The sequence below is a fragment of the Vespa velutina genome, chromosome 1 (assembly GCF_912470025.1).
Source record: "Vespa velutina chromosome 1, iVesVel2.1, whole genome shotgun sequence".
Classification (NCBI taxonomy): Eukaryota; Metazoa; Arthropoda; class Insecta; order Hymenoptera; family Vespidae; genus Vespa; species Vespa velutina.
In genome coordinates, this window is record NC_062188.1 from 3,454,508 (window position 1) to 3,467,007 (window position 12,500).

At 36.1% G+C, this 12,500-nt stretch overlaps 1 protein-coding gene across 6 annotated transcripts in view; it reads left to right on the top strand.

Moving 5' to 3' along the window:
* Positions 1-12,500, top strand: part of LOC124951841 — a 243,058-nt gene that overhangs the window by 100,857 nt on the left and 129,701 nt on the right. For all 6 annotated transcript variants that reach the window (XM_047500827.1, XM_047500780.1, XM_047500817.1 and 3 more), the window contains 3 exons: positions 8,220-8,883; positions 9,033-10,831; positions 11,328-12,047. In XM_047500827.1, coding sequence (XP_047356783.1) covers positions 8,251-8,883; positions 9,033-10,831; positions 11,328-12,047 — 3,152 coding nt within the window. In that variant the 5' untranslated portion in view covers positions 8,220-8,250. The remainder of the gene's footprint in view (positions 1-8,219; positions 8,884-9,032; positions 10,832-11,327; positions 12,048-12,500) is intronic.

The window sequence follows — 12,500 nt, forward strand, 5'->3', positions numbered from 1 at the left end:
TCTCTCTCACTTTCTTATATACGTAAACATCCATACAGATGATATACACAAAGAGACATACAGAGATAGAGAAATGAGATAGATAGATAGATTACCCGGTAGGTAGATAGAAATAGAGAAAGAGAGAGAGAGAGAGAGAGAGAGAGAGAGAGAGAGACCGATATAGTTCATCGAAATTGGAAATCCCACGAAAGGTTTGTGTTTCCGTATCGGAACAATCTTGTCGCTTGGTTTACGAGCGTGCGAGCTTACATGTGTTACTCACTCGCAAGAGAAATGCGTATACGAGTGGACATGAGTTTAGCGGAAATGCAGCGAACTAATCGCTCTGCGGTCAGAGATCAAAGGATGAGTAAATTTTGGTATCGGTGCTTGTGTGTTTGTTCCGCGGAACCGAACCGTTCGGCGTATCCAGCCGCATTTAGAATTTTGTTACCATAATCCAAGCGCATCACTGCGTCCCTAATTAATTGCGATTCTATCGATTTGCTATTTCTAACGAAGATGTAACAGAGATGTTCTAACGAAGAGATCGTCGTCTTTTGCGTAATACTATACGATATGCAATTGCAATTAAGGAAAAGCGACTTCGTTTCGTTTTTACCTTTATCACGTGTGCAAAATATTTTTTTTTATATTTTTATCAGAAGAGAAAGTAATTATAAAAAATTATATATATATATGTATATGCATATATTTATACATATTTATTTATTTAGATAGGAATATTAATATCAAAGTTTATATATATATATATATATATATATATATATATATATATATATATATATATATATATATATGTATTTATCTATATATATGGAAGATATTTATATGTAAATAGATAGATTAATATGAGATTATCATATATGCAAATTTCACTGACAATGAGATCATTAACGATTCAATAGGAGTATTATTCCTGATATATTAATATATTGTATAGGATGCATTTGTAAGTAGTACGAGTCAAAGAATATTTCGCTGGCTTTAAGATTAGAGTGTTATCAAAAAGGAATTCTAATGCAATAACAATTGGAAAAAATACAACTGTCTTTCTTTTTTTGCTTTTCGTTAAAAATTATTATCAATAAGTTGTATCACGCATTGAGAATGACAAGAGAAAGGAAGAATAAAAAAAAAGAGAGAAGAAGAAAAAAGAAGGAAAAAAAAAAAAGAAAAAAAAGAAAAAAGAAAAGCGATGACATGTCTAAAGAAAAGAAAAAAAAAATTTCTAATTTTAACATTACTTTCTTTATCTCTCCTTTTTCTCTTTTTTCCTTTTCCTTTTGGTTGTTTTATATATTCTTTTTCTTTTTCTTTCCCACTTCTTTCATTTCGTTTCATTTCCTTTTCTAACCCTTTCGGGAGAATTTTATCGCGAGACGAAAGATCGACGACAAATCGACGCGAATTATTCGTTTAAAAATTGAAGGATAACGAAAACGAAGTTTTTTTTCCTTTTTTTTTGGTTTTCTTTTCTTTTTTTTTTTTTTTCTTTTATCCACTTCTCTATTTAAGTCCATTATATCTTTCGTCTTGTTTCTTTTTTACTTCCCTCTACTTTTTTCTTTTTCTTCTTTTTCATTTTTTTTTTCTTTTTCTTTTTTTTTTTTTTTTTTTTTTTTTTTTTTTCCCTATACACCGTCATTAAGCTAATTGATAATGAAACGTACTCGGGAGGGGGCGGGTGGGGGAGGATTGTATTTCGCGATCGTTCTAAAAGATGCATAAAGAAAAAAGAAAGAAGAAGAGGGAGAAAGAGAGAGAGAGAGAGAGAGATAGAGAGAGAGAGAGAGAGATAAAAAGAGAGATAAAGAAAGAGAGAGGAAGAAAAAGAGAGAGATAGAGATAGAATTAGAGAGATAGAAAAAGAGGTGGAAAAAGGGAAAGGACAGAAAGATGAAAAAGGGAAATGGCGCAAAGGCGAACTTCTTGGAGACATTTTATCGCGTAGAAAGATATGTCGTTTACGTTCCGCGGACGAGCGGAAGCAACATCGTTTTCTTCTGTGACAGGGGGTAATGGCAAATGGGGATGGTGGTGATGGTGGTGGTGGGGAGGGGTCATGTGGAGGATTGGCCGGGGACATGGGGGATGGTCGAAAGGGCGGTGGACTTAACGTTTTCTCTTTTCCTTTTTTTTTTTTTTTCTTTTTTCTTTTCAACATTGAGATAAATAGTTTTTGTTGTCCAACCCAGTTTTTCCTGGAGCATCTCTTACCTTGACTTAACTTGACTTAACTTAACTTAATTTAACTTAACTTAACTTAACTTAACTTAACTTAACTTAACTTACATTTTATCTTAACTTACCTTACCTTACCATTTTGCGATGCCACCGAAAAGAAGGAAATAGTACCTATACGTTTGTTCATTCGTTCGTTCGTTCGTTCGAGCGAACGAGTACGAAATGTTAACTTAGGGAAAAAGTTTTACCAGTTTTCAACGGTTCGGACGTTTCCATATTTTATCATAAAAAAAAAAAAGAAAAAAAAAGAAAAATCCAGTTAAAAAGATATCATATAACGTGTGCTAACGTATACGAGAGTGAATCAACGTTGACGTCTTCGACTTGTCATTGAATTTTTCCTTTCTTTTCTTTCTTTCGTCTTTCGTTTTTCTCTTTTTCTTTGGTTTTGTTTTCCGTTTGTCTTTTTGTTTTTTCTTTTCTTTCTTTCTTTTTTCTTTTCTTCTTTTTTTTTTTTTTTTTTTTTTTTTTCTTTCGTACACGCGATATATTCAGAAATAGATCGTTATTGATGGAATTTTGTCATTAAATTTTTTTGTTCTTTTCCTTTTTTTGCTTTTTTCTTTTTTACCCCTTTTTCTTTTTTTTTTCTTCTTTTTTTTTTTTTTTTTTTTTTTTTTGGTTTCGTTCGAACGCCGTCATTCCTTTTGAAAAGGTAAAAAGTTTGATTAGAAAAATATTTTTTGATTACATTGCAACAAAACATACAAGTTTGTTTTCCTTTTTTTATTTTCTTTTGTTCTCTTCAAAAGATTCTTTCAAATATTTTTTTTTTTTCTTTTTTCGCAACAAAAAATAATATGACCCGACTTGATATCGAACTTTGATTTGGAGATTTTTCTTTCACGTTACGTTAGATAAATTATTGATAGAATTTTATCAAATAAATTATTTCCATTCGTTCAACTATTCTCAATTTAATTTTTCCTTTTGCTAGAGAAATAATATAGAAATTTGAATTGGAAATGTTTTTGCTTACATTAGATATATCACTGATTGAAATTCATCGATAAATTATTTAATTCAAATAAAAGTCAAATAAACTCTTCCTAATTTTTTCTTAACACGATGAAAATGAAATTATTCGATCGGCATAGAAATTTAAATTGGAAATTTTCTAAACGGAAATTTTCTAATTGATATATTTTATTTCAATTACTCTTGTACTAATTTTTCTTTGAAAGAAAAAAAAAAAAAAAAAAAAGAAAAAAGAAAAAGAAAAAGAAAAAGAAAAAGAAAGAAAACAAAAAAGAAATAAAAAATAAGAAACCAATAAAATGAACTCGATCAGTATCAAAAGTTAAATTAGAAATTTGTTATTGCGTTATGTTAGAATCGATAATAAAATCTGACTACGTATCAAAAAAATTTATCATTTTTTTCTTTCCCTTATTTTTTATATATACATATATAACAATAATAATAATAATTTATTTATATATAAATATAAATATAATCTTGATTAATATAATAACATATTAATTAATTTATTATAATAACAATATATATTAATATAATATGTATGCATATATAATTTTTTTTTATATATATATACATATATAATTTTTTACCGAAAGATTAGTTCAAAAAAAAAAAAAAAAAAAAAAAAAGAAGAAAAAAAAAATATATCTCCTTCCTCTCATTCCTCGAAGAAAAATCACTTACCAACAAATTCGTTCCTTTCTTTTTCACTTTAGTAAACGTAACGATTTAGAATGCGAAGCTCGTGCGACGACATTCGTAAAACGAATGGAAGAAAATGGGATAATATTCGCGAACGTCGCATCAAATGTACATACGTATGTATCTGCGCATATATATATATATATATATATATATATATATATATATATATATACATACACATACACACGAAGACATTGGGCTTTTCTGAACGTATTTTTCACTCCTAGCTGCTCGGCTAGGCGAGAAATCTCGAAGAACGAAATTCGTGCTCTCGTAGAGTCGGTGAAAACGTCTCTGACAAATGGATCTTTGTTACTCTCTCTCTCTCTCTCTCTCTCTCTCTCTCTCTCTCTCTCTCTCGTGCTCCTGCGTGAATGGACATGACACGTATCGCTTGTCTCTTGGCCCGTTCAAGATAAAATTCTATCTTTGGAGGATCCTAGAAATGTGAGATTCGCATAGGGCCACTCGAATATACTTTTCAATTTTCTAAAGGCTTTATATATCAGATCTAATATAAAATAGATGAAAACTTTCAAGATAATATACGATGTTATTATTATTATTATTAATCACATTTTAATTAATCACAATTAAAAATATTGATTATGATGGACAAACGTTTGATCAAAATTAACGATATAATATCAAATTATATATCTGTACCTTTAATCGAAAAATAGTCGATTAAAAAAAAAAAAAAAAAAAAAAAAAAAAAAAGAAAAAAAGAAAGAGGAAAAATATAGGAAAAACACATATAGGGTGTTCTGTTTCAATGATATCACGATTATTACGTTTCTATCGATTATTTACGATCAATATGTCTATTATAACAAGAAACAAATATATATACGTATATATATATATATACATATATATCATATGCATTAATGCTGACAAGATTATTTCAAATATCTTCCACGATCATAATGATATTATATTCGAATTCACGATTCACGTATTATCTTTCACGTTTAAAAATCAAATATGATAAATGAGACAGAAGCCAATGATGATTATTGTCGTTTCTTTCTGCTGAAAATAAAGAAGAAAAGGAAAAAAGAAGAGAAAAAAAAAAAAAGAAAAAAAGAATGAAGAGGAAGGAAAGGAAGGAAGGAAGAAAAAAAAAGAAAAAGGAGAAGGAGAAAAACAGGTGAGGGAGTGTCCGGGAAAAATCGAAAAGAAAAAAAAAACAAAAAAAACAGAAAATATCCCATACAGGTATCCAATCACAAAATACACGTAGGAGAATGAACAAAAGGATGAATTTATATTCGCTTTGAGGTATCTTGATCGGGTCCCTATATAAACGAGAGCTCGTTGAAAGACGACGTAGTTTCGAAATAACAAAGTTCAACTCAGTATGGACTATCAACGGGTTCGAAAGCAAGCTTCGAGGGTCGCTCTAAAGCTCTAAACGAAATGAAAGATTGAGAGAGAGAGAGAGAAAGAGAGAGGGTAAAAGAGGGAGGGAGAACTAACAACTTGTGAATGTTCGAGTAACTCTCTTTCTCTCTCTTTCTTTCTTTCTCTCTCTTTCTCTCTCTTTTTCTTTCTATAGTTATCGCTCTCGCTCTTTCTTTCTTTCTCTCTCTCTCTCTCTCTCTTTCTCTCTTTCTCCTTCTCTCGCTCTCTTATGGTTAAGAGTACGGTGGACTCGCTAATTGCAAAAACTGCCTGAAGCGAGTCGTCCACGCGAGAATCCACTTTTCTCGAAATGAGCGACTAAAAAAGATGCATTAAAGTCCGACCCGTGCCTCGTCTTTTCTCTTTTTTTCTATTTTTTTTTTCTTTTTTCTTTTTTCTTTTCTTTTCTTTCTCGTTTTTTCATTTCTTAAGTATCACTCGCTATTATATTTACCAATCAATCCATATCCATCTATCCATCTAACTATTTATCTTACAATCAATCTCGATTAATATGGCGAACATTTTTTTTTTTTATCTTTATTTAATCTCAGAGAAATAGAAAGAGACAAAAAAGAAGATATATATATATATATATATACATATGTGTGTGTATATATGTATATGTGTGATCGAAATAAATTTAAGCGAATCTCTGTTTATATTATACTTATCTTTTTCATTAATTTCATTTTAATATTGTAAAATAAATTGTTTGAAATTTTTTAACCAATCCCTGCAACATCTCTCTCTCTCTCTCTCTCTCTCTCTCTCTCTCTCTCTCTGTACTTTCTACAGAGAATATCGTTTATTCATAAACGTAAAGTTAAATTTCGTAAAGTGTGCCGATAAGTTTCGTAGTAAAAAGGTAAGTTGGTGCAATCGATGGGCCAATGATATTATACGATTTGCCAGAATTTAAAATATCTCTATCTCTCTCTCTCTCTCTCTCTCTCTCTCTAGCTTTCTCTTTTTCTCTGTCTTTCTCTGTCTGTTTCTTTCATTCTAGTTCACTCACTCGCGCCAGCTGCGTTTTATCTTTACGACACTGACAACGCGCACCATTTCCACCTACCTTCTAACTTTTTTCTTCCCTTTTCGATCCTCTACACTGGACGACGACGCATTGCAGTGTACAAAAATTTCTCTCTCTCTTTCTTTCTCTTTCTCTCTCTTTCTCTTTCTCTCTTTTTTTCTTTCTCTTACTAGCAACGATATTACCGCACGCTGCGGTACGATACTATTTCCAATTTACGTCTTTGCCGTGTTCGATAAGAGATATTCGATTAGAAAGAGAGAGAGAGAGAGAGAGAGAGAGAGAGAGAGAGAAAATATATATACATATACATACATATATACAGACATATATATAGTACAGTGATTCTTATTTCTTTATAATTCTGATTTATTATCTCCCCTTTCAATATTATTTTCATATTTTCATATCGTTTGAATATCACTCGGATTTTATTTTATTTCGATGACACAACCAATGAGAAAATGCATTGTTCTAATCGTATGTTATGATATCGTCCAATTCGTTTGTATCATTCAAATCTCCCAGTCATGTAATTTTTTTTCAATTTTTAAAGAGAGAGAGAGAGAGAGAGAGAGAGAGAGAGAGATAGATAGACAAATAGATAGATACATAAAGAGAGAACGAGAGAGAAAGAAAGAAACAGAGAGAGAGAGAGAGAGAAAGAGAGAGAGAGAGAGAGAGAGAGAGAGTGAGTGAGTGAAAGAGAAAGACTGATATATATATATATATATATATATATAAAGAAGGACAGAGAGGATAAAATTCGATCGATAAAATCGCTTTCGTATGTCGCAGTAATTCGGCATGGAAGTCGCGCTGCGGTTGTGTATGGTCATACGCGTCACTCGTTCGGACACGTTCGGCAATAACGAAACTCGTACGAGCGAATCGAGCTTTGGAGCTCCAATTAATTTGCAGTCGATTATACGAGTCCGCGTTTTAACGTCACGTAACAAACCATCCGTACCTTGTCCAATGGCCATTGCGTATCGCATTTTATCGTTATGACGTGACATCGTTCGTTTATCGTTTTGCTATATTCGCTTGGCCCCGAAATATTATTAGATACGTAGGATTTACTCCAGACGAGGAAGTGTAAATTGTCAATATCTAATCGTAACATCTCTTTCACCTATTTGTCTAAATAAATAGATGGATAGATAGATAGATAGATAGATAGATAGATAGATAGATAGATAGATAGATAGATAGATAGATAGATAGCTGATCACGTATGTTAACGACCTGCGTTATCATATACGTCGTTAAAAGTACTGAACGTATATATTACATCCCCTGTGGGCCTTTAGAGATGCAAGATCGATAGTCCTTAATTTCTCGATGAATAATCGTGTTAACTCCTAATGCGTACGCTTTTTTAATCCATCGAAACGTATGTGCTACTTAAATTGCCAATTAATCTTTTAATTATTATACAAATATAAAGATCAAATTAGAATGAGACAATAGCATTATAGTAAATTAAAGGGAATTCAATGGTCTGTGTTTTTCCGTTATAACAAAACATATGTACGTGTATGTTGCTACATATATATATATATATGTGTGTGTGTGTGTGTGTGTGTGTGTATGTATGTATGTATGTATTTATCTGTAACGAGTTAACGTAATGTTCATTTTGTACATAATGAATATATTTGGTCAACCGAATGAATCTACTTTATATTACAGTTCGGAATTTATTTCTCGATAAAATAAATCAATAATATGTAATAGAAAGATCTGTTCGCAAGTTGTTATTACAAATGTTAATTTAATGGATTTGAAGAGATTAGATAGATATGAAGGTAGAATTAAATGTTAATAATTTCTTTAGATGTCCTGACAGCGGGCCCCGGGCCACCAGGATGCCGACAGACGACGACTATGGCCGAAGAGAACGTCACCTGTTGCACCAGCACCCGATTGCCCAGTACGGGCCCTCGTCATCCCCGATTCCAGGGCCCAATAGTGGAAATTCCGGGAGTCTCGGGACACAAATCGCTGCGGTTAACCCAAACGATTGCTTTAAACAGCAGCAGCAGCATCAGCATCAGCAGCAGCAGCAGCATCAGCAGCAACAACAGCAGTCCGAGTCGCGATCAACGCCTACCATCACCGGTACATCAAGCCAAGATCGTTATCAAACCGATCAGCAAGTTCAAAGCAACGATCACAGCGAGTATGGAACTCGGGAGAGAGTCACGGCGATCGATCGGCACGACAAGTCAACGGACAAGCCCTCGATCGAGGATTATACCAAATCCAATGTCGAGACTCGATCGGTACAATCGAGCTGCGAGCGATTCGGACATTACCAAAATCAGGAGAGATTTGGTCAATCCAGCTTGCAAGCACATCACCAATATAACGGAAGACAAGGTGGTACAGGCCAATCCTTGTCGCAGAACGTCCTTGTCGACCGATTCGCTCGATTCACTGATCTCAGCAACCTGCATGCCGAGCAAAGATTGTCTTTACCCCCAGGAGATCGGTTTCAGGTAAGATAACTTCGTTTAATACGATTATGCGCTTTTGTTATTTTTAACAATTTTCTGTAGTTATTTTTTGCCTTTTTCTTTCTTTTTTTTTCTTTTTTTTTTTTCTTTTTAACGATACACACGCGTATAACGATGTTACGTGTCGATAGGTCGCTGGCGGCGGTGAATTGCGTTTCCATCACGTCAGTAACGATTCCGGACTCGCATCAACGAACAACGAGTACGCGAATGCAAACGTCCTCGTATCTTCCTGCACGTCGAGCTCCTTCTCGTCGGAGACCTTTCCGTCGCCACCCTCACCGGCACCAGCCAATGATCGATTCGTACCGCCACCGCCCCTCTCGCCCAGCCCAAGCGAGAAATATGCCTCGTCCCAGAGCTTGGCTGGTTATCCTCCTCCTGATAGGATTTTGCCCCCCGGTTCTCCGGGCGCCAGATATGGCGGTGGAACAGCACCAGCCTCGCCTATGCCAACGAAGGACCGATTCATTTCGGGTGAACGATTGTTGGCCAATCAACAGCCGAACGGCAACGCGACGAGCGTGCACGATGTCAAGGAACAGCAACGATACGGCGGCGGTAGTGGGAATGGGGATCGTCTCCTGTCGGGATCGTCACCAGTGTTGGGAGCCCTTCAGACCAATCTACAAATCGACCGGAACATCCTTGCTGGTTACGTCAGTACGGGAAAAGATTCCCCAGCATCGAGATATGGAACTATCTCAACGGATAGATTATTATCGGCCTCGCCGATTCACGCCCCGGTACCCGAAAGATTTGCCGGAAAATCTACGTCCGATAGATACGGACACGGTGGCGAATCACCTATCCACGAACGATATCACCGTTCCCAACAAGAGACATCGGCGAGCCTGCACCACGATCGTTACAACTCGATCGCAACAAGCGGCGAAAGATTTTTCCCGATTCCCACGTCGAATAACGAAGGGACGCATCAAAGATATTCAACGACTGAGAGATCTCTTCAGGTACCGAACGCAACCGATCAGAATAATAGACGGCTCTATGCCGATAGATCGGTCGAAGGTGTTTGCCAAAAATATTCCGAAAGGACGAACCAAGTTGGTTCGAATCAAGTTGGTAACGCGGAATATGGTAGATACTCGGCCTTTCAAGACGTCAGATTCAATGAGCTCGCATTACAAAGAGCCTGCGGACAGGGACGTACAGGAAACGAGAGATTCTCCGTCGCAAGCGGGGTCGCTTATCTCACGGCCTCGTCACCAGGACACGACGGTAGATCGTCGAATGCCGGTGAAACGTCGTCGTCGTCGTCTAATAGGTACGTCGTCACAGACTCGAATCCAACCGAACGTATCCTGGCCGCGACGTCGTCTTCACCGTCGTCGTCTTCGGAAACTGGAGCGCGCTATCATTCGCCGTACACGAATGCCAATGGCATCCAATCGTCATCGGCGACGACGAACAATGATCGGTGCTTCTCATCGATTTCACCGACCCCAGAAACGTCAGGTTCGGTACTCCGTGGAACCGTTGCAAATACTGGACCACCACCTGGAAGCTATCAAAGCACGGCAAAGAATGGAGATAAGTTCCTTCAAGTGTCGAAGTCGGTTCAGAGCTATAACAACGACAGATATTCGCTCGGGAACGAGCATCAGTTTGACAGATCGGTTCAAGACCGATACGACAGGTTTCCAGGGTCAGGGGGGTCAAACGATCGATTCTCATCGTCTAATACCACTCCTGACCGCTTTCACTCTACTTCTGATCGATACTCTCCGGCACGTAACGTCACGGACAAGTACTTGTCTCTACCGAAACCAAAAGATAGGTTTACCGGTAGGATAGCGCCGATCTCTAGCTGCGCCAATTCTTCCGTCGTTCCTACGTCGACCGATAGGCCCTACGGATCGTCGAGTACAGGCACTTATGTACCGCCGACGGCTCACACTCCGGTCGAACGGTATGTATATTGTATCTCAATGAATACTTTATCATCTTTCATTATGATTTAAAAGAAAACAAATCAGAAAAGCCTAATCCAAAATATACGTGGCTTGTTTTTATTTCATCAGACTTTGAGATTTCAACTATCAACAGATCAAGCGATACATTTGTACTTATAAAAGAATGTATTATATATATTTTATATATATGTATATATATATGTATATATATATATATATATATATATATATATATATATATATATAATTGTATATTATATATGTATGTATAATATATAATACGTACTTTCATATTAAAACAAAATATATATAATAAATAATATATAACATATCTAATTATTTTACAATTTGGATGTCTTGTAAAAAAGAAAAAAACAAATATATATATATATATATGTATATTCAACTATCGATATTGAAACATCTTCCATATCTTAATTCTATCCCTTCCATAAATTTGACACAAAAAGTATAAACTTCCGATTTAATTAGGTATGTGCCGCAACCACCTCCGGAGGTGCTCTATCCGGACAGGTACGTGGACAGGTACGTACCACCGGTTGCCCATACCCCAACGGATCGTTACGTTCCCACCAATGACCCCGGCGATCCGTACATGAGGAGAGATTTGGGCTTCCACCATCATTACCGGCTACCACCACCAGCCGGATATCCGTACCACCAGGCGCACTTCCGGTTCCGCGGTTTCGCCTACGCGTCACCGGCTCGTCTAGGTGGAAGTCCAGGCTCCAGTAGCTCAAGCAGCTCTGCAACGTCAAATCAAAGAGGTGGTGCTGGAGGAGGAGGTGTTGGTGTAATAGGAGGAGGAGGAGGAGGAGGAGGGGTAGGTGGTGTTGGTGGTGGTGTTGGTGTTGTCGGAGGAAGTGGTGGCGGCGGCAGCGGCGGCGGAGGAGCAGGAGGTGGCAGTGGTGGAGGAGGAGGTGTAGGAGGAGGTGGAGGTGTAGGTGGCGGTGGTGGAGGAGACAGCTTCTCGACGTCACCGTTGCTCAGGCCAAAGTTACGCACGTCTGCGGTTGAATTTACGACTAATTCTGCTGGCATCGTAGCGAGACACGTTTGCGCCAATCCACCAGCTTGCTGTAACGAAGCTACAAATCCTAATGGACAAAGGCCATGCTGTCAACCAATAAGAAGATCCCTCCCACCTGGTGCCCTGCCATCGATACCGGCACAATCAACTCATTCCTCTTGGTGAGTCTTGATACGAACTCTGTTCTGTTTTATTTTATTTCATTTTATTTATTTATTTTTTTTTTTGTTATTGTTATTGTTATTATATCTTTTTTTTCTCTTTCTTCGTCATTGAATTGACATCTATTATGCGTATTAAATGAATTAAAGTATTCCTGTATGGATCACTTTTCGATACTTATATGAACGTTTTATGAACTCGCGTTTTATTGAAGAAAGAAAGGAAAAAAGAAGAAGAAAAACAAATAAATAAATAAATAAAAATGAAAAAAAAAAAAAAAAAAAAAGGAAGCACCGAGACGTTCGAGATCGTATCGTTTAAGTAAAAAGAAAGAAAAGAAAATAAACCAAAAAAAAAAAAAAAAAGAATAAAAAAATATTACAAATTATATTTATACACGCATATACAAAATGTCGACAATTGATATTACATCAACGAAAGAAATAAAGATT